Source organism: Manis javanica, chromosome 7 (assembly GCF_040802235.1).
Source record: "Manis javanica isolate MJ-LG chromosome 7, MJ_LKY, whole genome shotgun sequence".
NCBI lineage: Eukaryota > Metazoa > Chordata > Mammalia > Pholidota > Manidae > Manis > Manis javanica.
Window position 1 is genome coordinate 137,440,199 of NC_133162.1, and position 26,329 is coordinate 137,466,527.

The 26,329-nt window shown below is 49.0% G+C and overlaps 1 protein-coding gene across 4 annotated transcripts in view; it reads right to left on the minus strand.

Annotated features, from left to right (window-relative positions):
- CNTNAP5 (contactin associated protein family member 5) overlaps positions 1–26,329 on the minus strand; it is a 597,575-nt gene that overhangs the window by 20,872 nt on the left and 550,374 nt on the right. For all 4 annotated transcript variants that reach the window (XM_073241652.1, XM_073241653.1, XM_073241654.1 and 1 more), the window contains 2 exons: positions 19,688–19,818; positions 15,527–15,614 (listed from right to left, as the gene is read on the minus strand). In XM_073241652.1, coding sequence (XP_073097753.1) covers positions 15,527–15,614; positions 19,688–19,818 — 219 coding nt within the window. The remainder of the gene's footprint in view (positions 1–15,526; positions 15,615–19,687; positions 19,819–26,329) is intronic.

A 26,329-nucleotide genomic window follows, 5' to 3' on the forward strand; every position in this document is an offset into this window, starting at 1 on the left:
TGTGCTGCACAAGGCACACGAGCAGCTGTTGTGCTGATGGCACCACAACCACCCTGTAAAATAGGAACTGTGTTCATTTCCATGCTACAGTTAACAAAATTAAGGTTTAGTGAAGTGAACTAACCTTCCCACGGTATCTCGGTGAGTGGTGGGGCTGGAATCCAGACGAAGAGCCCATGTGTGACAAAGGTAGAGGCTCAATACATTTTAGGGAATAAATGTGTTCAGTGATTGGATCTTTAAACTCTATTCTGCAGTTTTTTCTCAGAACGTGGTAAATATTTTCCATGAGCTCAGTAACCTTCCTCAGCAGACTGTGGCTCAGCCCAGAGGGGCAAAAATCTCTCCCTTCATGACGAAAGGAGAGTTAATTGACTGGCAACCTCATGAGGCAATAATGTTTGATAATTGGTTCCTGCAATCTTCCACAAGATAGCATATTTATATTTTAAAATGAATCTTCAAAGCCTCCACGAAAAGAAATGGCATATTTATGAAATTTCATTACAAAAAGTATTTAGGAGCTAGTGTGTTTCACAGCATATGCTTCAGATCACACCACACATTTAATGCAGTAAATACTAATTAAGGAAAAACTGTGCACAAAGCATTGGCTATGTTGCCTGCACAAAGGCTGAGTCTGCTTGGTTTTTAGAGCTGGCATGCTCTAAACAGGGCAGGATATGGCACCAGCCCAGAAGCCTCCTCCTACAGGCAGCCTCCCACCTGCCACCTTCCCTCCTCCACAGCCTGCCGAAGTCACAGTGACCCCAGCATAATGGAGATCAAACCGGCTCAGTGATCTGGATGTGAGCAAACACTTTCACCCACCCACTTTTCTGTAGGTGAGGAGCCCTGAGGGATGGCGCCAGCAATCAGCCATCAGGTCTCCACAACTTAAGTAACTGTTCTACAGAGATTTGGATTTGGAGAAAAGAATAGTATCCCCTCCCCTCTTTCTCCATCTGATTCAGAAAGTACAAAAGTCACAAATTATCCCTGTTACTTATGATTTGCATTTGATTGTAAGTGTCAGAAAATAAAGAAAAAGAAATAGCAGTAGCTTAAATAAAGTAATAACATTTTAACAAGAAGTACGTTGAGAGCTACTCTAATTGGTACGATAGTTCGTATCATCAAAGACCCAGAATATTTTCTAGAGTTATCCTCCCCCTTTTTCCAGAGTTATATACGATATAGCCTTTGTCTTCTTCTCAGAAGATAGCTTCAGGAGCTCTGCTACTGCCCGGGTGGCCCAGACAGAAGGAAGTAGAGAGCCGAGGGCAGGCAGTACGTCTTTCCTGAGTCAGGCCTTGTGGGGAACCCTGGAGACTTCTGCTTGGAACCCGCTGTCCAAGAGAATGACGCATGGTCATTCCCAATTCAGGAAGGCTGGGCATGTCCTGGGGGCAGTCCTCAAAGACAAACACAAACAGAAGCGCTACCGCGTCTCACTAAGGAGAGGAAAAGCCAGGCTGACTATTAGACAGGCTATCAACAGACTCTGGCTGAACCCCCTTCTGACAAACCTCCTTTTCTATATTTTTCTTCAATTTAACAGCTTTGCAACTTCATCTCTAGATAGGGAATGGATGCGGTGCCTGCGGGTGGCACACTGAGGAGGGCACAGTCTTAGTCACACCTTCCATCGAGAGGCAGCATCTGTTCACCCTCCCCTTGAATGTAGGTGGACTGCTGACTACTTGATCAACAGAACACATTGCAAATGACACTGCCTGTTTTAGGACTAGCCTTCTAGAAGGCTGGAACCTTCTAGAAGCCTGGGGGTGTGAAACCCAAGCTACTATGTGAGATGCTCTAATGTCGGGGACAGAGAGACCATGTGGAGAGACCTTGAGACCAAATATAGAGAGGGAGGGGCCCAGCTCAGCTCGGCCTCCGGGTGTCCCTCTGAGGCATCAGCAAGCCTGTCTCAGTTGCCCCAGGCTGGCCCAGACACAGCCAAACATAGCAGCAGGCTCTTGTCAGCTCCACAGGAGCTCAGGAACTCACCAGGCAAGCTCCACCCACATTCCACACACGTAAAATCATGAGATATGCTGGGTTCAACTACTAAGTGACAGAGGAGTTTTATACATGGCAGGGAACATGTAAGATTCTCTCTCACACATTTGTTGTGAGATTGAATGTAATAATGAAGGTAAAGCTCTTGGCTTATGGTAAACACACATGGTGAACACCCAGCGATGTCCCGCCTGTGGATCGTCCCCTGCATGCCCTGCACCTGCCTGTGGAAGGGGCTCCCCATCCAGAGCAGGTCTCACCACCCCAGCACTAAGTTTTCTTATTAGCCTTTAAGCTACTGTTTTACTTCGATTCACCCATTTCATGATGCTCACTCCTCATGTGCTGATTTCTTGTCTCGCTAAGACTTTAAGCTCTGTGAAATGGGGTTTAAGTTTTATATGCCTGTTATGAAGGCTGTATGCTTAGGGAAATAGCTATGATCTCTGGAGGCAGGCAAATCTGGCTTTGCATTCCACTTCAGCCAATTAATGAACGGATGGATGAGCGTAATCGTTTGAATTCCCCCCAAAGCAGCCTCTAAGGCAGGAATCAGAGTGCAAGTACTTTAGGTAGGAAGTGAAGGCAGCACGGGTTGGGTGGTATAGGAAAGTAAGCAGTAAGGATGGGGAGGGAACTGGTAAATTATGCTTTGTCATACCAACCAACACTGAGGGCACCCAAAACATGATCCAACTGGAGAAACTCTAGGAGCCAATGGGGAGGTAGGCACATGTACACACGCACACACACACACACACACACACACACACACACACACACACACACACACACACACACACACATCAGCTTTATCTCAACCAACGGAAAAGAGCTTCAGTCTTTGCCACCAGCAGATGTTTTGCCAACACTGAAGGAGGGCCAAAGGTTATCACGGACTGAGATTGTGTCCAGAAGCAGTAAATCATGGACACCTGTGCTTTACCATGAAAACAGGTGAAGCAGGCTTCAGTGGCCCGAGGAAGCCCCAGGATAATGTTTTCAGTTTCTGTGCATTGCAAAACCTGGCACTGAAGTGGTAAAAGCAAGCAAAAAGGATGGAGCTCCCCAGTAATATCTTCCAGAGCAACCTTAACAAGTCACTAACCTTAGTTTCTCGAACTCTCAAATTAGGATAAAAATAGGCAAAGAAAAAAGTGAGTGCCCTGAACTCTGTGGATATTATCTCTAATACCCACCAAGTCCTGCTTATGTGGAATTCAGAGATATCACAGAATAAAGTTGGAGAAATAGCTGGGGTCAACAGATAACCCCAGGTAACTAAAACTCAGCCATTCTATAAAAATAGCAGTACATAACTCTCTTTAAGATACTTATTCCTGTCTTCCTAGAAACACTAAAGACAACAGTGGAAACAATACTATCCATTTAAATCACTCAAATCATTTAATAAAATCAAAAATAGTCTGCTGAGCAGGAGAACTTCTATGACATAATGCTTCTAGAAAAGCAGAGCGCCTGCTGTATTTGGACCTGGCAGCTATTGGCAACAGCAGCATCAGATCAGATCAGTGCATTTTAATTTAATCCATAGACACCAGCTGCATCCTATAGGAGCGCTGGCATCCATGACCCTCAACATTCTCCACACTGATAAAACACATGCCACAGCCCAGGAGAGAGCTCTCCGGATAGAGAGGACAAAGAAAATGCTATTTTTAAAGACTTCTGTCTGCTTCCTGTTTCAAACTATCCCTGGTGTCCCATTATTTTATAGACAAGGTGGAATCGACCACCCTGAGTCTGAGGACCTGGGCAGCCTGCATACCCCGTCCCCCATCCTTGAGCCACACCTTTCCATGTGTGACACCTCCCCACATGTGACAGTGAAGGTGTGTGGGGGCGTGCCCGGAGGCAGAGAGTGTCCCCGCTGCTGGGCTCCTTCTGGCCCGGATTTCACAGGAACCCTTTCTACCATTCCATGTTCAGAGTCCCCATCTGTAGTGTGGCTTCGTGCCTTCATATGGTGCCTGCATACTAGGCTGTCACTGTGCGCTGAGCAGTAAGTGTGCAAATGTGTAATACATACAAACTCTTACATGACACACACACTCTTATTGAATATTAAAACAATCTTGATAGGTAGTAATGTTTACTTCTATTCCACAGATAAGAAAAGTGAGGCTCAGTTAAATGAGGAACCTGCCAGGGTCTCAGGTAACCAGCAGCTGAGGCAGACCCCAGGCTCAGTGTGGCGGCGCCAGAGCTCACGGATGCTCCCTAACCTCCCACCACTACCACCACTTAGCCTGGAGAGTCCTGCTGCACAGAACTCTTCGCTGGTGACGATCAATAAGCAGTTCTCTTCAGAATGAGGGACGGATTTGGAGACACTATTTTCGGGGGTGGGACCACTAATCAAGACACGCAGTACGCTGAGCCCAGCCCTCGCTGCCTACAGAAGCCCTGAACGGAAGGGGTTCCTACACTGCTCATGACACCTGAAGGTAGCTGCCTGTGAGCTGAAGGACGGCAACTGAGAGTTTGCATTCGGTGCTTCTCAGTGTCGCCGGCATGCTGAAGTGCTAACTGCCGCTGCTAGTAACTGAGATGTGACTCGTCAGATTCTAGAGGCTTCAGAAGCAGAGCCCCAGAGCCTGAGGAAGGATGGGTTTCATATCTCATTTACATACACGGGAGCAAGTTTTCTGATTGACAGCCAGACGACTAAGTGCAGTACTGGAACTGGAACCCCCACAATTAGTCATGGTTCTCCGGAGAAACAGAAGCAACAGATTTTATGTACATATATAATGCACATACACACACATACATATATGATATGCACATATAATATACACATTTAATACATATGTAATATACACGCACACACACAGTACATATGCACACAAGATTCACTACGAGGAGTGGGTCTGCATGACCACGGACGCTGACCAGTCCCGGGACCCGCAGCCCGTGAGTGAGCCGGGGGCCCAGGGTCAGCAGGGAACACGGCTACGCGTGGTTTTACTTCTGGTTTCTCCTTTCTCTGGCCTCTTAACACCCAGAATCCACTTTCCGTGAGTCAGAAATCAGTCGTTCTCCAGCCACTGCCTGTGCACTGTTTGTGTCCCCTCAGCCCACTGGATTTTAAGCGTGGACACAACCTCACCTCCCGTCTGCAGTCATCACCTCACACCGGCCGTGCCGGCTGCACCCACTGGGCTCAGGAGGTGCCAGCTGGCTGGCCCCACTGGTCCACCCAGGCGTGTCCGTCTCACCAGGGTCGGCCGACAGCACCTTCCCGTGGCTGTGCACACCGTGCGACCAGTGGCACCTCTGATGGCTACACCGAGTCTAGGCCCCTTAGTCTGTTCAACATCCCTGAGCTACACGAGGCTCACGGCGACTGACTGCTCCCAGTTCGGCACTGATCATCCCACGGCCCTGGACGCTCCTGTTTCAGGCAGAGCACAATGGCTGCCCCCCCCGCCCCTCCCCCCCTGGTGTGCATTGCAGGGTCAGGAATAGGAGCACAGGCGCCTCCCTCCCGAACTGAAAACAGGGGCTCCGTCCTGCGATACACCCATCAAAAGGCCACACTGCGAATGCAGATGCGGGCGGAGCACGGAGGCCTGTGCTGCCAGGGGAGCAAAAAGCAACAGCCCACGAAAGCCCCGCCTTCGAAGCCCGCGATCTTTCCCAGGGAAACAGCTTCACGCCCTGGTGAGAAACGCAAGCGCGGAGCTGTGGGTAACTGGGTCCCAGGCGGCCGCGGACTGGCGGGGACATCAGCTCCGGGCCCACTCCAGCTGGGCCTGCCCCCGAGGACGGGGGCTCTGAATCCAGAAGCGGCCCGGCCGGCCTGGGCGCCGGCCTCAAGGAGCAGTGGGGACTGCAGTCATGGCAGGGGGCACCGCACGTTCGCAGGCACGGGCTCAGGCCGGCCAGGGCTGCCATCTCCCTCCGCAGTGCAGGCCGACGCGGCGGCCTCCCCCCACGCCCCTGCCCTCCCTCGCAGCCCCCTCGCACCGCTACCCACCCGCAGTGAGGCACGCGGGCCTCCCCATTCCTCCTGCATCACCTTCTCCGCTGGCCGCCATGTCCCCACGGGCCAGGCTCATCCTCCCCTGCCTGCAGGGGAGGTATTGGCATGGCCCCCACACGGTCTCTGTCGACCCTCCTGCCTGTTACCCACCAGAGGGTCACACAGCAGCTCTGACCGCGAGCGCCCTTCACCGGCTTTTCCCATCCGGCGACGACGTCTGCGCGCCCTCCCGAGCCCTGGCGGCCTGCAGAACAGCCCCCGCTGGCCTCCCCGTCCTCCTCGCACCCCCTTGCGTGGAGGAGACCACCTGCAGGCGGCCCTTTCCTGCTCCTCTCCTGGCCTCCTTCTCTGCCATCTGCTCCACACCGCTCCTCCTTCACAGAAGGGACTCCACCCACCGAGACCGCCTGTGCTTCGCGCCCGGGGTGCTTCCACGATGCCCGGGAATCATCTCGGCTGGAAAGGGTCTCTCCCAAATAGGAATCCTAAGCCACCTGATCTGTGTGACACTTAACAAAATTACTCACGCTGTAATTATGAAATAAGTGCCTTATCTCCATGGATACATGCTTTATCACTTTGGGAACAAGGCTCTCTATGCTTTGCCACTCTAAAATTGTCTCTGTTTCACTTAACATCTCGCCTTGAACACAATAGGTGCTCAAAAGTTACACATTCAGTGAATTATCCATGAATAAAGCTAGGAAGTTTTTTCCCTAATTCCAAGCATTTACATAGTATTGTCTTTTAAGAGAGACGTGGCCTATGAAGCTTATATTTTACAGAAACATTTTAGAAAAGGTCAAGAAATTAATGGGAGGATAAAGCGCCCATGCACATTTTTGGTAGATTGGAACAGGCAGCAGTTCGTTTTAAGAGATGAACTGAAACCAGAAAAGTTCTAGGTAAAATGATTTACTTATTCATCCTCCCCGAGGTAAAGCAGGCGCCATGCTCTTGGCCAAGGAGAAGGACTATAAGCCGCAGGCATCAAGTCCTGACATGATCACTGGCAATACCTTGTGGAAGTGAAATGGAAAAATCCACGGATTCAGATCGAATCTCTCCTAGAATTGGGTATTTCATAATCGCTCCTAAGTGAAAATGAACTTCATGCACTTTGACCCATTTTAATACTCAATTTATTTGCATTAATGGCATCCTCCAAAATTAACCCCCAGCTGACTGAGTCACCTGTGGTCACGTGACCCTCTTGGGGCTTTGGCTTCCTCTCCCTTCCCTGGGGAAGCTTCTAGAATCACAATCTGTGCTCAGTCCACTGTTCCTGTCAGCTGCCGTCCAATCAGGGGCTTCCACTCCTGCCAGGCAGGGCCAGGGTGACTAAAAGGCCTTGGCAGAGCTCAGTACTCTTCCCTTGGCCCCTCTTTCCTGCGTTACTTTGTCTGCACTGACATTTACAGCCCTGCGCCAGAGTCCCCGGGCAAAGGTATTCAGATCAACGGCAGTGCCAATGGCAGGAAAAGGGATATCAGCCAAGGAAAATCAATAGGCAGGGTGGCGGTGTGATTTTATTAACAACAGCTGCTGTGTCCAAATGCTGCTATCTGCCAGGTGCTTTACACACATGACCTCTTATCTTCAGAACAAATCAGTAACGCAAGGCTTACCACTCCTTTGCAGATGAGGAAACCAGGACTCAGAGCGGCGACTTCTGTGGTGACATATCTTGTAAGTGACCATTATAGGAGTTGAGCTCTGAACTTTGATTTCAAACGCATTCATTTTCTGCCTCACTGCCAGGCACCATTGCAAGAAAAGAAAAAACAGTGTGCAGGGAGCAGGTTGTCCTCATCCATGATGTAGCTACAGCTAACTGTATGACACTGAGTCCACTAACATGTAGTAGGATGGCCTTTCAGCTCCTACTGTGTTAATATTTAAATATTATACATTCTCTCTTTCAAGCTGCATTATCGATCGCAATGTATGCCTGCTGCTAAGGCAGCAAGAATCAAAACCACACCTGAGACTCAGGGCCTCTCTCTGGAACCCCATGATGGCCCCAAGCTGAGAATGGGCAAGGGATGGAGGGGGCGCCTGACAGCTGTGAAAGTCATACTGCATCCCATGCTTTTCTGCTTAGTTGGTTCACTAAGTATCATGTGGTTACAATCCATCAGAGCCCACTTTACTCCTGAGAACATCATTTAAATAATGCCAAGTGGGTCTGGCCTGGTTTAACTCCTTTAAGATGACATCATCAGAAACTAAGACCTGGCTGGTCACCCAGCATCAGGGTAGTGTGTCCAGATCAGTCACGGCTAGAGACGTGCTGTCAACCCAGTTCTGAGTCCAAAGCCTGATGCGTGATAAACATGATATTCCCGCCCCAGATTAAAGCCCAGCCCTACACTCTACTGCTAAGCCCACTGTGACTAAGGAGACAAGGCTTTAATTCAGGAGTTCTCAACAGAAAAAAAAATGTACATTGTCTGGAAAATTTCATGTTATTCCTTAAAAAACAAAATACATGAGGCCTGATTGGGATTGTGGAATCCAGACCCAGTGTCTGACTTTAAATGCCAGGCCTGCCCCTGGCTGGTGTTAGGGTCACTTACCCTCTGTGACTCAGTTTCCCCATCTATAAAATAGGACTAACAATAGTACTTAACTTCCTGGGTTGTTGTGAAAGAAAAGTGTGTTAACACAAGAGCTTAGACCTACCACAGAGCAGGACATTATTAATTAATACTACCTGTAATTGTTACACTATTAATATGCTGTAAGTATTATACTATTGTTGATATTAGTATGATCAGTGAGGGAAACATAGCCTAAAGGAGATACCCAAAACCTTGAAAACCTTTAATCCTTCTGACTTCACCCTGATAACCTTCCTTTGAAAGATGAAGAGCTTTAAGCAAGCAAGGCCTTCAAAGCAGGGGCACTTTGTTCATTTGTCTTGTGTATCCATATGACTCAGTACATGGCCTGGTTCATAATAATACTCAGTAATTTTTATATCATGGAAACTAATGTGAACTTTTTACTAATAGCAGTCATGCCACGTGGCTTCTGGCAGATGCCATGAAGAACCCGGCCCTTGCCTGGAAGGTCGCCCCTCTTTGAAGTGGATTAGTAACAGCACCTTCCCCTGAGGAAAGTCTGTTTGGAAATAACTTATCAAAGATAAGTTTTGCTTCATTCATTTATTAACCACTAGTTTAGACAGAGCAGGAAGTGACTATTTTGAATGAGCGACTCACAGGCATGCCCTTCAAAGGGTACTTTTACAGAGAAGAAAAGCATGGAGTAGGTCTGGCTCAGTTCTGAAGTGATTCATTTAGAATATAGAAAATAAAGTTGCATTTTAAACCAGAAGATAACACACCTGTCTTTTGCAGGAGGAGAAACACTAAACCACCTATTGAAATTCCCCATGGGGAGAAATACAGTCCATTATTTTTAAAAGAAACAGTAACAAATCCCACATAACCAAGCTGCAGTGCAGTGTGGGTAACCTTCCAAGCAGAGGGAACCACCGACCTGGGCGTGTAGGAGTGGAAGGATCGCTGCTGCCTGACACTTCAGGATGCGGAAAACGTATTGTTCATTGCACGAGGTCAGATTCGTTTAATTAATCTGAAATATTTTAATACTCAGAGAAACAGTATCATTAAGAAATTTTGGATATAATATGAAATAATAATTAGAATCTGAATCATGAAGGGGCTGTGGTTTAGAGATCTTTTTATTCACCGAAGGGCTAGGGATGTTAACAAAGTGAAACGTGATTTAAGAAACCTGTGCATTCAAAATGAATGATTCTTTAAAGAAGCCTGTTGGGAAGCTGTAAACTTGTTCCAAAGATGATCACCTGTATTTCTTAAAGGAGCACCTCCCCACTATTATATTTTAACTGTCACAACACACTTGGATGGTGATGGTCACCAGAGCCCTGCAGTGCCACAGCTGCACACCATCCCCAGCCTGTCCCCACCGCTACACCCCCTTCTCTCTCTCTGCTTGACAGAGGCAGCAGGTGCCACGGAGAGCGCGCCGCGGTAGCCCTGAGTTACCACTGACTTCTCATCCTCACCATCCATCCCCCTCTCTGTGAAAACACACTGGCTCCTTGGGAAACAGCATTTCCCTGTTCTCAGCTCGTGTGGTTGATGCTGCGATGACAACCTTCACCGCCCTCCCATACCCCCACCCCTACCCCCAGAGCCACACCTCCATCCACATTCAGGCGTGGCCATTTGGTGTAGTCCAATGACTTGGACTTTGTCATCATCTGGGATTGTCACTTGACGCAAAATGGTCCTTTGAGACTCAATCCAGGACTTTTCGAGAAATTTTAGAGACGAGGCCTTCTTTTGACCAGAGCTGCTGAAATGGTCGTATTTAAGTGTGGAGTTGCAGATTCTGCTTTTATTACTGCAGAACCCCTGCCTGAGAATGAAGCCTGACAAAGACATGAGCAGAGGCGAAAGGGGAGGAGAAACGGGCGGGCTGGCAAAGCCTGAGTCTCGGTCGGACTCGAGCTCCTGAGCCCAGCTGTGCCTGAAGCAAAGCCTGCACCTGACCCTCCGATTTTACCAACTACTCCAGTGTCTGTTGTCACTGTTCAAGCTGGCTTGAGATCCCTGTGCCCGTGGCAGGGCTCTAAGTGACAGGGGTCACACTGTCATCTCCAGGACTCCCTGTCATTCAGGGCTGGTCGCAGCACGCAGTGGAGGACCTCTTTGACAGTCACCTTCACAGGCACCTTCCCAGAGTTATAAAAACAATGGTAAAACAACAACAGAAACAGTTCCTGGTGCCCCCACAATCTTCAGAAATCTAAGCTAATATTAATTGTTTGCTGAATACCAACTAGTGTGCATATGGTGTCTCCTGGAATCCTTACACAGCTCTGTGGATTAAATGAATAGCTGTTGTCCTAATTTTAGCAATGAGGAGCTACAGACAGGTTAGATGGCTTCACCATCAGCACCCAACAGTGATTCCAGGAGAGCCAAACGTGAGTCAGCTTGCCTTTAAGAAGCTGAGCATCTTTCTCTCTGTAATGCTGCTTCTCAGTTTATTAACAACAGCACCACATTTGAATCATAAGGAAGGCCCACTTGTGTCCAAAATCAAGCAAGAGGAAATCGGAGTACAGTCTTCCAAATGAGTACTTGGAACTACCCACCTCTCACTTATATGCATAAATTCTGCTGAGCTTTCTAGACATGGCAGCCATCACTTATCTTCTACAAGATGCTTGAGAAATGATTTAGCATGGAAACAATCAGGGTATTCATTCTGCAATGCTCTGTGTTGCTGAAGGCACAGTAGCCTTGAGATTCAAAACCGAGGGATTTGGGAGACCTAAGAACCTGTTCTATAGATGCAATCAGGACTCACTCCCTTTTAATAGGCCAAGAGCATATGCAAGCACTCACAGAAAGCTCTGCAACTTCCAGATTAGCTGGGCTTATGCAGGTTGAGGAGGAATTCTTCCAATTCTTTATTGTTTCTCAGGCCCTGTGAATTCTGCAGCTACGTGGGCAAACAGCCTTCAGAGCAGAAGAATAACATCTCTGCCAGGTATGAGCTTTGGCCTATCAACCTGGCAAGCAGGCAGGGAATTAATAAATGCTGGCTGCATACGCAAATAATCTGGGAAACATTCTCTGAGTGCAAATCTCATTTTAATGTCTGTTCAAAATCTGGTAGCTTCAGCTTCAAAGCAATACCAATTCCTTTCAACTTAAAGTTTAACGTGTCTCCATATTTCAGAAAGTAACTATGGACTCCTAAATATGCAGTACGGCAAGAAGGTCCCTCTCAGGAAGAAAATAGTAATAATTGGTATTACTCCTCCTTAATTCTTAGTTACACCAAAAGCAGTTTTGTGTTTTAAATAGAACTTAATGATATATTCTGGTAAGTAAATTAGCAGAAACTAGAACCAGAAAAAATAAGTTAAAAAGAAAAACAAAATAGGCAGTTTCCGTTAGAAGTTTCAAGGTTTTAGATTTGCTAAGCCTCTCTGCATGTCCATGTTCCCGAGCCAGGGCCACCTTAGAGGGAGACTCAGAGGCACACAGAGGAGCCTGTCACCGAATGGAAGGGATGCACAGAGAAGGCAAAACAGACACAGGGTGTCACTCGGGATCCGAGCACCTTTCCTTACACTGTCATTGTTTCAATCTTGTGTTTATTGGGTTTAATTCCAAAGATGGAAAGGCCACAGGAATGTCTTATAGCGACAGGAGTAATGGAGGGAAATTGTTTAAACAAGAGGATGCTTCTAGAGCTTCCATTGTACAACGTGGGCACTATTAATAAACAAACAAACAAAGCAACCAACCACCCCTGGCCTTTGTGGCTCTTCAGCCCCTATTATGTTTCCTCCCTAGAATCTTTTGATTTGGTTGAAGTGCAGGTTAAACAGTCAAGACATGCTTGAGTAGTGTAGGACATATAATAGACTAGATACTCCAAACACCAACAAACATATTTTTAGCATCTTGTTGAGTTTCAGGAAATAAGAATCCTAAATGTTTTATGGTGGGGGTGCCTTCTGAGGGAAGAGATGATAAAACCAAGGCCGTGGGACAGAAGCCACTGTCAGGATCACCCTGCAGAGTGGGGACCCCAGCCTCAAGTCCCTGCCTCGTGAACACAGTGAACATGAGACTCTCACATTACGCCTTGGTCAAAGTGGACCAGAAAGAGCATCGCCTGACAGCAAAGGGGATCAGCATCAAACCCGTCCACCTCAGATGCGGTGCTGCATTGAAAAAAGTAGCAAAAATAATAATAAAATGACCTATTATGATATTAGTAATAACAACATTGCTGCTGAGACTTCAAGGACAGGCTTGCTCCCCCTTAGGCCTGGAGCTCAAATTTATACTCACTTTCTGCTCAGGAAAAAGCCAAAGGGAGAAACTGAAATGACATTAACTCCACAGCACCTCCTGACACCTGGCAGAAGCAGACAGAAATCTTGCCTGGAGGAAAGCTCCCCAGTTCAGGGTCATCAATGTTTCTAAGAATTAAACTCAACCAAATATGAGCTCATCTGCACATGCGCACGCACAGGAGGACAAAGCACCCTAGGGAACAGCTGCAGGACAGACAACAGGGCTAGATCCCTGCCAACTTCAGGTGCTGGGATTGATAGGGACAAAAGGTCTAGTGACCACTGATGGAATCTTAAAGGCATAAAAAACAGAAACAAGAGCATATAAAAGGGAACAACAGACTATCTTAACAAGTATGTTTGAAAAAGTACAAAACATTTCTTTCAGAAATAAAAAAGAAACCCAATAAATTTCCCAGGTTGCACACAGTGAGAGAAAGAATAAAACATATTATAAAGAGAGTAAGAGGCACGAGGGTGGAGGTAGAAAATTTAAGATTCAGATAGTACAGAGCTATCAGGGTTGAATGGAGAGTAAGAATCATTCTTTGATATGCTGGGAATTTTTGAGAACTAATGGAAACATATACACTCGATATACAGATACACAGGAACTAATAAATAGACACAGGAGAAACATATCCAATAAAATATTTAAAAAGAAATTGACAAGCAGACACAAACCAAATAAAACTGTGAAACACTGAAATCAAAGAGATAACCATAAAAGCATCTGGTGGCTGGAGGGGTGGGGGTGGTCAGAACACATTCGAAGGCTGGACAGACCGATGACCAGCTCAACAGCAGCAGACAGAGGGTGGCAAGCAGCCGGGCCCAGGAGGGTTTGCATGGCTCGCCAGCAGCAGGGCAGCCCTAGAACTTCTGGCTTCCGTGCAAGCTCTGAGCTTGGCCGATTTCACATGACCACTGCGTCGCTGAACGCAGGCCCGGGCAGAGGTGTGCACCGTAGGCCCTTATGAGCCAGGTGAGTGGCTCCATCACCCACCTGAAGGATTCTTTCAGGTTCTGAGCAAAGATCTCCTTCACATTGGCTTGTACATCTAGCAAAATTATCTCCCAAGAATAAAGAGGAAATAAAGACCTATTTCAGATAAAGGGCCCCTTACACAGAAGAAACGCAAAAGGACTTATCTCTAGAAGGACATCACACCTGGTAGAAGATATAGGAATGAGGCACATGTGAATTAGTGACTGTCGGTCAACTGAAAATAGCAGCATCTACACAGAGTGTTTATCAGTGGCAGGCAGGATGGAATAAGAAACATAAAAGCCCATCTAGAAGGTGGTGGCCGTTGGTTGGCTAATGCCACTAAACTAGACGTCCCAACCTGACTGCAGTTAGGTTTCTGGGCGCACACTGGGCTCTGGGAATTAGAAACTGTTCCCAAATGTGAAAGGCTCTAGTGAGCCTGACACCTTCTACTGGCAGGCACGGCCCTGGTGACAGGAAGTACCCTCTACCCGTGTTTCAGATTCCCCTGCTTCCGAGTCACCGTGCAGTCCTGGGGCCCTGGGCCCTCTGACCCCAGCCTAACATCAGTATGAACCTTGACGGTGGGGGCTCCCGAATCATTGGCACTGACGCCTGGGGAGTCATCGGAAACACTAACAATTCACACCACAAGTGTTGGCACACTTCTGTGAGCAGCCCACTTCCCCATGTGAAATTCATTCCTGCTTAAAGTGCCTCCAGTTGCTGTTTCCTGAGTGTACTGGGATTGAGAGCTCAGGGAAGGACAAGACAGAATCACAGAAAACGCTGAATAGTAAATAAGGATGCAGAAACCGACCCAGCTGTCCAAGTAACCCAACAATGTAAGGGGGTTCACAGTCGCCACTTCATAAAACAGAGATGGCCGGATCGGATAATCTGTGCAAGATTCAGCATCATGCTTTTCACAAGATCCTACATAAGGCTTAAAGAGAAAGAAAAATTGAAAGGAAAAATATGGGAAAAGGAAGACCTGTTAAATAATAACTAAGGCAACACTAAATTAGCTGTGTTAATACCAGGCAAAGTAGATTAGAGTACAGATATTAAAAAGTTAGAATATCACTTTGGTATAAAAAAATCTTTCAATTCATCGAGAAGATACAAGCATTTCAACCTAGCCTGCACCTGATAAATACCTTCATCATATATAAAATGAAAATTCATTGAACTTGCAGTTAGAAAAAAAGAAAATCACCATTAGAGGAGGGGAAAATCCACAGTTGATCCTTTTTCAATTGTTGATGAATGAATGAAGGCATTAAGGATTTGAGCAATCCAATAATTGGGTTTTTCAAATCCTGATGTCTTTAAGTAAAAATTAAGTAAATTTAAGAAAAAAAAAATTAAGGAAGCCTTTGAAATTAATTAGAAAATATGTTAAAACTTATTTTCTTCATTTCTTGGTTAATGTACCTGACTCAAGCTTCTGTAATGTAGACGTAAATGCTGGTTCTAGACCCTGCCAGGCGTGTGTCCCAGTGTCTCCTGCACCAGAACTCTTGGTTCTAGACCTTGGGTGAGATGGGAGCAAGTGGCTCCAGAAATGTCTTTTATTCTAACATTGCCCACGGGAAAGGAACGGACTAGAGGGACACACCTGTGACTCTGCCCAAGGTGAGCGACCTGACAGCCCTGAAGTCGACTTCCGGGGAGAAGTTGTAACTGAGTCGGAGTTGCTGGTCCACCTGCAGGAAAACAGAAAACACGGCGTGTCAGCGGAGCCTGCGGAGCCCCCAAAGCCCCCCACCTGGAAACAGCTGCAACGTGCATGCAAGTGGGTCCCTCTCTGTGGTCCTCTCTCCAGGGAGATGGGAGACGTCTTGCGAATTTTCCCACAATGCACATTAAAAACCCTTTTCTTTCCTCTTGGTGAAATAAAGGTTTCACATAAGTCTTCTCCCTAGGAAATTCTGCACCACTTTCGACGGTGTTTATCTCCCCACTGACATCTCACCAAACTCTTTGCTGGGAATAAGAAAACAGATGAAGCCTTGTCTGGAAGTGCCCCCGAGGATGAGCATTAAACGGGAAGCAGACGCCGGCTCCCATCTTCCCCTCCTCCCAGGCGTCTGCAGAGCCATCACTGGCCCCTCTGCCACAGCAATGCCCACCCTGACTGGGTATCACTCAGGCGTGGCCCCGGGAGGCCATTCCCAAGTGAGTATTTCTGTCTGAGCCCCAGTGGGACAGGCTACCTAACAGCTGCCACCCACCCAAGCGGCTGGCACCCTGCCTCTCAGCGGGAGTAAAAGCCACCCCCAGGGCTCCCCAGGCTTCCTTTCCAGGCCCTTCCTCCGGGGAGCACCCTTCTCCCGCCCACTGCTAGTGCCCGTGCCCTCTCTTGGACCCTCCTCTTCAGTCCAAGGCCCACTCCTCCTTCTGTGCCCACATTCTTCAATCCAGTCAAACCAGTTTCTTCCAGGCTTACTCTGCCTATTTATGTGAGGCTGTCCTTGGAAAGGATCCTCGTTATCACACAGTTGCACCTGGAAGACACCCGTTCTCCACGCCTCCCTCTGCACCTCCACAGACAGACCCTCCTCTGGAAACTCCAGCTTGGAGGGGCTTCCACTGGGGGACAAGTCCCTGGCCGTGACTGGTGGAGTGTAATCATACACTTTATGACTATTTATGAATAAATAAATCACTTATGCTTTTATTTGAATGTCTACAAAACTCCTTCAACAGTTGTTTGAGTGTCTACCACATGCCAGGCCCTGTTCCACGGCCCTGGAGCCCACCCCCTCCAGGACGCCCCCCCCTCCGGGATGCCCCCAACGGCTCGGGCAGGTCAGCTGGCCCTCTTCACTGCTCTCCTAGTGCCTCTTTTCCTACCTCTAAAGTTGCATTTAAAATGCCTCAAAATGATCACCTGCTTTTCTCTCCCCCTGCCACAAAACTATTGTCTTTTTGAGAACATGGACATCTTACGAATATATGCTTTCCATGGGGCCTACTATAGAAACTGGCAAAGTAACTCCTCTTGTGGGTGTGCCGAGTGAATGGGTGCACGTCTTGCACAGAGTCCCTTCCTATCTGTGGCTGTGAAGGCATGGGCTGTCGCACCCCAGGGTGCCTGCTGCCCTGGAGGGTCCCACACCTGCAGGTGTAACATAGGGTCCCCGTGCACAGTCTGTTTAAGCCTCAGAGGAGACATGCTCTTAGAGGGCTATGGGTGGCTGGGGCATGGGCTCTGGCCTGACAGAGGGGCACCACTACTGGTTCAGGGGCTGGCTTGCCAATGTGGACATCTTAGCAAAGGCATAGAGCAAAACAGAAAGAACATGGGGGTAGCATAAATATTTATTTTTAGGACTTCTGTATTTACGATATGGGCTACACAGTCAATCAAGTATTCAGTGAGAGATTCATTTGGTTACTAGACTTCCTTAAGTTAGTTTTGTGGTTTAGTATTGTTTTTGTTTTCAGTTACAGTGAGTGAGGTGTTCCGGGTGAAGCATCATAGTCCTTTAAACCTTCCGGATGTGTGAGGTTCCTAATCTGGCCTAGAGATACTTTGCTGACCTCAGAATCTACGATTCCCACTCGTCTTGTCAAGTCATTAAATGAGATGGAAAAGAAGAAAACAGAACACAGCTGTTTTGAGAGAGCCCTAGATGCCAGGCTTCACGCGTGTTCTTCAGCTGTGTTCCTTCCTATGATCTTTGCAAGAACTGTCTGGGCTCAGCTGCATTTGGTATTTACCAAGTACACTGAAGCTCAGAAATGTGAGTGACTTGGCACAGTGTAAGTAGGAGAGCCGAGATTCACACCCAAAGCCATCTCCAAGGACATAATTAGCTTAATTTCAAAAATGCGCAGAACCTCCTTCTTTATAGTTTGTTGTTATGCTGGCATTTTGGTAAACTGGCTTAATCGGTTTAATGTCATCGATGCATTTGACACAGGACACTGAAGTTCACCCCCCACCGCCTGGACATTTCTGGAGACACCTGGGCCTTAAAAAGCACAAACCAAGATTCAATTCTCAAATCACCACCCGGAGTCTTTGCCCCTGGCTACAGGTCAGTCCCCAAGGGTCTCCTTCCTAGAGCCAGAAAGGAAAGAGAAGCAGAGAAAGTAATGCAAGCCGTGGGTGGGAGGGATCTGTTCTCAGGTCCCAGAGCCCCCACTGGCTGAGTGCAGTGGTCACTGCCCACCTCTGTCTCTCCCTGGTCCTGAGACCCTGCTCCCGGGGTCTGTGGGGGGCTGTGGATGGAGCTGTAGCCAACCCTTTCCTGTTTGGACTGAATGACTTGTCCCAAGCTGGGGGTGGGGAAGGAGGAAAGCTCTAGATAGGGCGAGGGGATGGGCGTGTCAGGGAAGCAGCCGTGCTATGTGGCTGTCCCCATAAACTGATTTAAAGTTAATAAATAAAAAAGTGTGCCTGCATGCTGCGGTGCTCTGGAAACGGCCTGTTTTCAGGCAATACATGCTCACCAGTGTTATGGACTGACTTCTGGGAACCCTTTAGATGGGGAAGGAAGGAACACGGTGGGAGAGAAAGGAGGGCCACGTGCAGATGCTCACCTGAGTGCGTCCAGTGGGCCATTAGCAGAACCTGCGCACACGGGAAGCCGTCCTCCCATCCCTTCCACCCTCCACTCCAGCCCAGCCCACACTTGCTCCAAAGATTTTCCTCTTATTTCAAGAGTAAATTTTAGAGGTAAGGCCATTAAATTATAATCACTCAGAAATTGTTATTTGTCCCACATAGTTGAGAATTATTTCTGAATTCCACCCAATTAATAAAAAAACTAGAAATGAACCTTCACTTGCCCATAGCCCACATCCAAAAGGTCACCCACAGCTACTGAGGTTACTTCTGAACCATTTCTAGGCCCCCTCCACGGCTGCCCCACGGCGCCCGCGAGCTTCCTCAGCTCTTCCCGAGTGGCCCCTGTCTGACATCTCACCCCCCAGGTGCGCATCTCCGGGCAGTGATCACAGAGAACCCCTGAAAAATGAAGATCTGCCCACGCTTCTGCCCTGCCCAAAAGCCAAAGGTTTCCGTTCACTCGCCACAGAGCTGGTTTACCTTCCCCACAGGGTACACTAAGCCCGTGGAAGCCATTCGTTCAGTTCATAAATATTCACTGAGCGCCCGCCCCGTAAGGGCCGACTCGATCGGGGTCTTGCTGTATGAGGATGAGCCGACCTCTGCCAGTTCCCTACCAAGATGTGCCCGTGCCTGCTGCCTGCCGTTTGCTCCAGGACCACTGGAGTCCCACGGGGCACCTGCCATGCTCCTCCACGGCTGGGCTGACGCTCACACGGACCCGCCACCCGCCCACTTGCCTCTCTTCCCCACTGAGCCAGCTCCTCCTCCCCTTCCACACTCGGGTGACTCCCAGCTGCGTCTGAGAATCAAGCACGGATGCCCTGGTGAGATCAGCGTCCCCTCCACCTGTGCCCTGCACTACCTGGGCACACTTCCCCCCGAGCCCTGGCCAGCCTCTCATGATTTCCTCCCCAGCTGTGTGTCTCCCTGCTAACTGCCCACAAAAAGGACTGCTGAGTCAGTAGGTCAGATGTGGGAATCTTCGTTTCTCAGAAGGTCCCAGGAGATGGTGATGCCAGAGGGTAGAGGGGAGCACCCTTCAGTTCACCTTGTCTAGCACCCAAAGGCTGCAGCCAAGTTCAGTTCATGTCTATCCCCTGATCTCAGCACCACACTTGGCTTCGGGTAGAAGCCCAAGAACGTTTTGTTGTGCACCCAGGGCACATTTGGCCAACGGAGAAGAAGGGAAGTAGGTACCTGAATGCGAAGCTCTCTTCCCTCTCGGATAATCTTCAAGTGGTGCATCCTTCTGTTGGCAAAGTTCTCGGTGTTGATGGTGAGCACCTGGGTTTCTTCCTTGTTTAGCTGATAACGGACTTGTAAGCTTCCTTGAAACAAAAATATCAGAAATTAGAATTAAAAATAGGAACCATAAAATGCAAAAATATGAAAAGGTTGTCTTTTGATTTGATTATCACTGTGTTCTAGGAACCCAACTCTGTCTCGAACCTTCCATCATGTAAAAGTTTAACAGATACGCTGTTATTGAAGCATCTGGTTCTCTGCAGAAAACCCTGAATAGTTGTGAAATAAGTGTGTGTGTGTGCATGCACATGTATATGTGCGTACATACATGCATGTATGCATGTGTATGTGTGTTAGCAGAACCACGATACCAGCCTGGAAAATAAAACCACCACAAGTCGATTTTGTAATTGGATTCTGAAAACTTTACCAATCTCACTTTGTTCCCTACTGCTTCCCATATCTGCCTTTCTTCCTAATTGCCTTTGTGGAATTTCAGAATATGGAAGTGAAATAAGATCATAATGTAATCTAAGGCAAAACAGGAGAACACAGTTTGGGAGGAGAAAACAGTCAGACTGTGAGTGGGCTGTAAGGCCATTATTCAACAGTCCGGAATCAGAAGAAACTTCCTACAGCAGACCCTGGTTGTCCTGACTCATTCTTCCTTTGGGTGTGACCATTATAGATTCCCAAATGTTTATTTTGTCACTTAACACTTCCGACCAGCTCTCCAGCCTAGCAGGGCTGGTGCTGAGAGGGGCTGGGCAGGGCGGCGCTGCAGAAGTGTGGATGTGGCCAGGAGCCCCGCTGGCCATGGGCGGGAAAGGCCCATCCCGTGCCCTGGGGGGTTCAGCGTGGCACCCTCTCCTATCCTCCATGTAACATTTGGTTCAAGCCAGCAACCGAGTCAGCATGTGGAAACCGGGCCCCACACACGGTGGTGATCACCCCTTCCTTGAGGGGCTGACAGCCTTGCTGTCTGCTCACTGTTGGGGTGATTCTGACACACGTGCATATTCTGTGTACATATTCTGTATGTATTTGTCCATTTTAGAAATCATTTCTACTTTACACACCTTTACTGACACCAGCCTCATGACCATCCCTCTTATATGTAATCTCAACAGGGACCCTGTCTGTGAAAGTTTCCAGAAGCTTCCTCAACATCCCACTTTATGCCTAAAAGACCTCAACCACTTCTTCCAGAGCCGTGGAAGTACAGATCCCGCCTCCACAGAAGCAGTCCAGCTCACTCCAGGGAGGACGGCTTCCCTGTGGGCCACAGGGACCCCAGGAGATCATCTCAGCCCAGAAAGTTCTCCTCCAGCCTTCCTCAGTGCGCCTAGACTTCCCCCTCCAGAACTTGGTCACCCGCCCTAGGCAGCCCTCCGTGGCTTCTCTAAGGTGCCCCCTCCTTCCGCTGCCCTGGACCCACCTCTATCCCAACGCGAAGGGGTTGTGCCGCCTGCTTGCTGACTGTCTCACACATCCGTGAACTACTTGAGGATCTGGAAATGCCTTATCCACCCTTAGGTTCTCACTGCCGGGCTCATGTCAGGGATGCCCCAGGGGATGCATTCAGGTCTGGGTTTCCACCCACTGCCTTGAACCTCTGCCTCTTGTTAGTGTTCAGGGATCATCTCTTTTCCATTTTGGTTTGCCTTATATGCCTGGTGCAGTGGTTTTCAATTAGACTGCTCTGTCCAAATGACACCTTCAGCAAAGGCTATTCTAGAGAAGAGGAAAACGTGGAGCTGCTTGAAGTGATGTAGGGGAGGGAGGCTCTCTCTGGGCTCTGCCCCCCTCCCCACCTTCTCCCCACAGCCTCACACTGGCCAGCAGAACCCTCGGACTTCCAGGAGCACAGTGGGAACCCTTGCCCCGCAAAGTGACAGCTCAGCCTCCAGGGTTCGGTCACATCTCCTGGACGGTGACCCTCAGCCCATGCAGCAGTGTCCTCCTGCCGTCCTGACCCTGGGGACCCCACACTCCAGGTGCCTGGAGATGGCATCTGACAAGTTTGCCCCTGCATGTGGCTTTCAGCGATCAGCCCTAGACTCTCTCTGGATGCCGGTGTAGATGTGACTGCCCAGGGAAGGCATCTTCTTCGGGCTTGGGAGGAGCCAAGCTCTCCTGTGGAGATGCAGCACTTGCATCCTCCTTCCCTGCCTTCCCTGCCCACCTCCCTCCATCTCTCTCTCTCTCTTTTCTTTCCTTCCTACTTCCTTAACAGAAATGTGTTGTTCTGGACAATAGTTCTGAAGGCTAGAAACCCAAAATGTTCTCTCAGAGGCTCGAGGCTAGGAGCCCTCCTGGCCTCCTCTCAGCTGCTGGGGGCTGCGTCCTGGCACCACGCAAGCCCTTCTCTGTCGCCGCAAGGCCGTCTCCACGGGTGCGTCTGTTGGTCCTGTGCTCAGGCTGCTCTACACTTGATAGACGATCACCAGATGTCATTTAGCAAGACATTTTACTGTTCTCCTCCTGCCTGGCAGTCCCCTGCTCATGAGAATGAGGGCAGGATGGACTAGACACTCAGAACTGAAATGTTCCAATAATATCCAGTTCGGTGACTTCTTGCACCGAGATGGCTCAAGAACATCGTTTTGTTTTGTCTCATTTCTCGTGCCCCCACCTTCCACGCAGCCCACATGACCCTGGCCCTCGCACACTCCCCGGGTCCGTGACTCTCCATCATGCATCCCAGCTTCTCAGCCTGACCCAGAAAGCCCTTGTCTCGCCTTTTCACAGACATATTCTTCATATGTTAATAATATCTGAATACTCAGAGTACCCCCAAATAATGCTCCTCCTTGCCTCTGTGTGTTTTCCTTCCTGAGCAGGAAGCAACCCCCTGCCTCCGTACCTGCCTGGTATGCCTCTCCTCATTCATCCAGACCCAGCTGGGATCAGCGTCCTCACCTGCCTCTTAGGCTGACATGATCTTTCCTCTTACTGTATAGTCACCATGCTCACTTCTGGTGACCAGGTCTATTTATCATTATCTTTGTCTTTCTTGAATTTCGGCTCCCCTGGGAGGAACAGCGGCTTATTCATCCTGTGTCTGCAAAGAACAGCCCAGGGCTGCTATCTTCAGGCTCCAGGGACATTTGTGGAATATAACACCCAAGGAGAATGTTATCACCACCTCACCAAAATTATGAGCTAATAATTACTCAATGCCTATGGTGTGTCAGATACAAAAAAAACCCAGTTCCAATCCTGAAGTTCTGTCTTCAAAGAGTTTATGATCTAGTTGAAGGGGGTGGATTGATGTCATACTGGCCTACTACCATAAGCCTGACCTGTGCAGGGATTTAACCTGGGAATAAAATGTCTTCCATTAAATCCTCAGAGGAGGAAATAGAAGTTCAGAGAGGTAAAAAACTCCACAGGTAAAAACAAAAGGGATCTCATAAGGATTTTTAAAGACATGCATGACTGGGCTTTGCCGCACACAGTGGTATTTTAAGAAAATGACTCTGGGGACCCAGTGTACATGTCAGAGCAACGGGGAGCCGTGGAGGGCTCCCATCGCCCACAGGCGAGGGAAGGTAGGGAAGGCGCCGGCTCACCAGCCCGCATTCCAGGTGACAGGGTTTGGCAGCTGCTTGTTAATCATCTTATGTTGAAAAAGGATCTCTTCTTCCCGTGGAACCCTGGCCCACACAGTACCCGTCCACATCCGTCCCCACACAGGCCGCCCCCCACACACCCTTCAGTTGCCACTAACCAACCGTCCCCACCAACTAGCTGCTCACCCAGCTCCACTGGATGCTCAGGTCAAACTCCAGGCATTGTCCCGGTTTTGTCCATTTCCTGCACCAGGAACCCTGCACACAGGTGCATATCCAAGTCACCAGCCCCTGGGCTCCAAAGTCCTGCCTTGCTGCCTATCTTCCCAGTTCAGCCAGACAATCACCACCGTCCCCTGGGGACAGGACAGCACATCTGACCTGGCCTCCAGGTCCTGTCCTCTGCCCCGCACCCATCCATTCTCTCCCCAGCAGTCAGAATAAGCCTTTACAATCCGATGCCACAGAGTGATATGATTTAACAGCTTCCTGGTGCACTAGGAATAAAACCCAAATTCTCTTCCGTGGCTGGTAAGGTCTGGTGCCGTCTTCCCCTGCACCTCCTCGACCTCCTTTCACTCCACATTTGCCTCACTTACTGGGCTCCAGCCGCTGTGTTACCCCAATAAGCCGAGTTCACTGCTGCCCGCGAACCCTGCCGCAGCTTCCCTCTCCCCTGGAATGTGCCAGAAGCCTCTCTGCTGAATGCATCAGATGTGATCCACACACTGATGCCTCCCATGCGTGCACACCTGCCTCGGTTCCTCCAGGAAACAATGGCTTGTTGGTGTGTCGGGGAGTTGGTGTCGGAAGGCAGTATTTGTTATTGCAAATCAATGTAGCTCCTCTGTAATTCCAGTTACAAGCACCACCTTTTCTGACTGCACCCTCCAACCTCTCTGGTCCTCTTCTCCTAGTGCCCAGACTCCCACAGTCCTTAGGGTAAGAATCAATCTCGCCAAGCAGCGTCCCTCAACCCCCGCATGCCCTTGGTCCTCCCCATCTGACAGCTCAGGCTGCCCACCCTGGGCCTGTGGACTCTCCTGTATAGCCTTACTTCCCGTGACCCGTTCTCCCTTCACTGAGTGAAGTGAGTTGCTTGGCAGAACCCTGAGCGCTCAGATCCAGCCAACACTTCCTGCCTTCTGCACAGGTTCACTGGCAGAAGACGCAAGCTGTGCACACTGCTAGCAAGCCGCTCCGAGTTCATCACCACCCCCTTTAGGCGGGCCTTTGTCCTGCCTGCTCCGCCTCAGTGCATTTCCTCCACCCATCCACCCACTGGGGCAGACACCCACTTACTGTCTCCTCTTCTCTGCCCAGGCTCCAACTGCGCCTTCCTCCCCACTCTCTGCTAATGACCTTGCCTTCTGCCTCCCTAAGAAAACTAAGGCAATCAGAAAAGAGCTACAAATGTCTGCCACCGTATTTACTGGCCCGTTAAGTTCTGAGCCCAGATGTTCCTCCTTCCTTTCCACTAACTCAAATGGGGTGCCCTGCTCCCACCTGACGTCAGTCTTGCATCCTTCCCACCCTTCCTGCCTCTTGGCAGACACCCTCAGACAATACCCCCTTCCTCACAATGGGTCGCTTCATCCCTCATCTGCATTATTCTCATTGATACTTTTTCTGTTTAAAGGCATGAAGAAGGGAAGCGCCTCGGCTTCCTTAGCCCTCGCGACGGCCGTATCTGCTCCTGCTGGCCCCACGCTTACCCCCCAAGGTATCACCTGTGTTTCCTTCCAGGGCCCTCTTTCCCATTTTCTCCTAAATGCCTGCCAGTAAGATCTCAGCCCCGGGTCCCCACCAAGTGTCTGTCCCCAAGGTCATCCTGCTACATCTGGTTTTCTACTCAGTGAGCACCCACGTGTCACTATTCCACAGGTCACTCTCTGCTCTTTATGAAAGGTTTTGCTTATCTTCCAGAACCTCTCTCTCCTAGTTTCCCTGCTTCGCTGTCTGCCCCTTCTCCCTCTCTGCTGGGGCCACCCCCACTTCTCCTCCTCCTCCTAATGCTGGAGCCCGGGGCTCAGCCTGGGGATTCCCTGTCCACACCTGCTGCCCTGACGGGCTCATTGGCGCTGTGGCCCCCCACCTACAGGGGTCTCCTGGGGCTTCTGTGACGCGGGCTGGAGGCTCGGGGTCTGGAACCAAGGTGTGAGCCAGTCCACATGCCCATTCGTGACTCTAGGGGAACCTTCCCTGGTCTCTTCAGGGTCCGGGAGCTCCTGCCCATCCTCGGTGTCCTGTGGCCTGTAGCTTCATCGCCCCAATCTTTGCCCCACAAGATCACATGGCCTCCTGCCTTCTCTGTGTGTGTGTGTGCCTCCAACTCTCTGTATCATTATCTCCCTCTTCTTACAAGTACTCCATTCACTGGGTTTAACATGACTTCATCTTAACTACTTATATCTGTTATGGCCTTATTTACAAATAGATCATATTCTGAGGTTCTGAGTGGATGCACATTTTGAACCCAGTATACTATCTAAATGCGGAGCAGTTCCCAAATTTGTATCTCCAGGTTTCTCTTACCTCCATTTCGGACTCCTCTGTACAATGTCCTTCCCAACACCTCTACTTGGCTGCCCTGATAACCTCAAAGTTGATATGTCCAAGACTGAACTCGTGATCTCTTATAAACCTGTTCCTTTCATAACTTTTCCCATCTCAAGTGTTGGAAATCCTATACCAGCAAGTGCTCAGTAAAAAAAATCCTGGAATCGTCCCTGACAGCTCTTTTTCTCATACCCTATGTACAATAAGAAGGACATACTTTGAACCACCCCCCCCTTCAATATACATCTTGAGTCCAAACATTTCTTTCACTTCCCACCATTTCCACTATTACAGCCATCATCCAAACACCCACATTTCTCTTACAGATTATTTCAATAGATTCCTAACCAATTTTCTTTTACCCTTAGTCCTTTATAGGCTATTCTCACCGGGGCATCTAGAGAAATCCTCTTAAAGTAATCTGATCACTCACTTCTCTGCTCAAAACCCATCAGGGGCT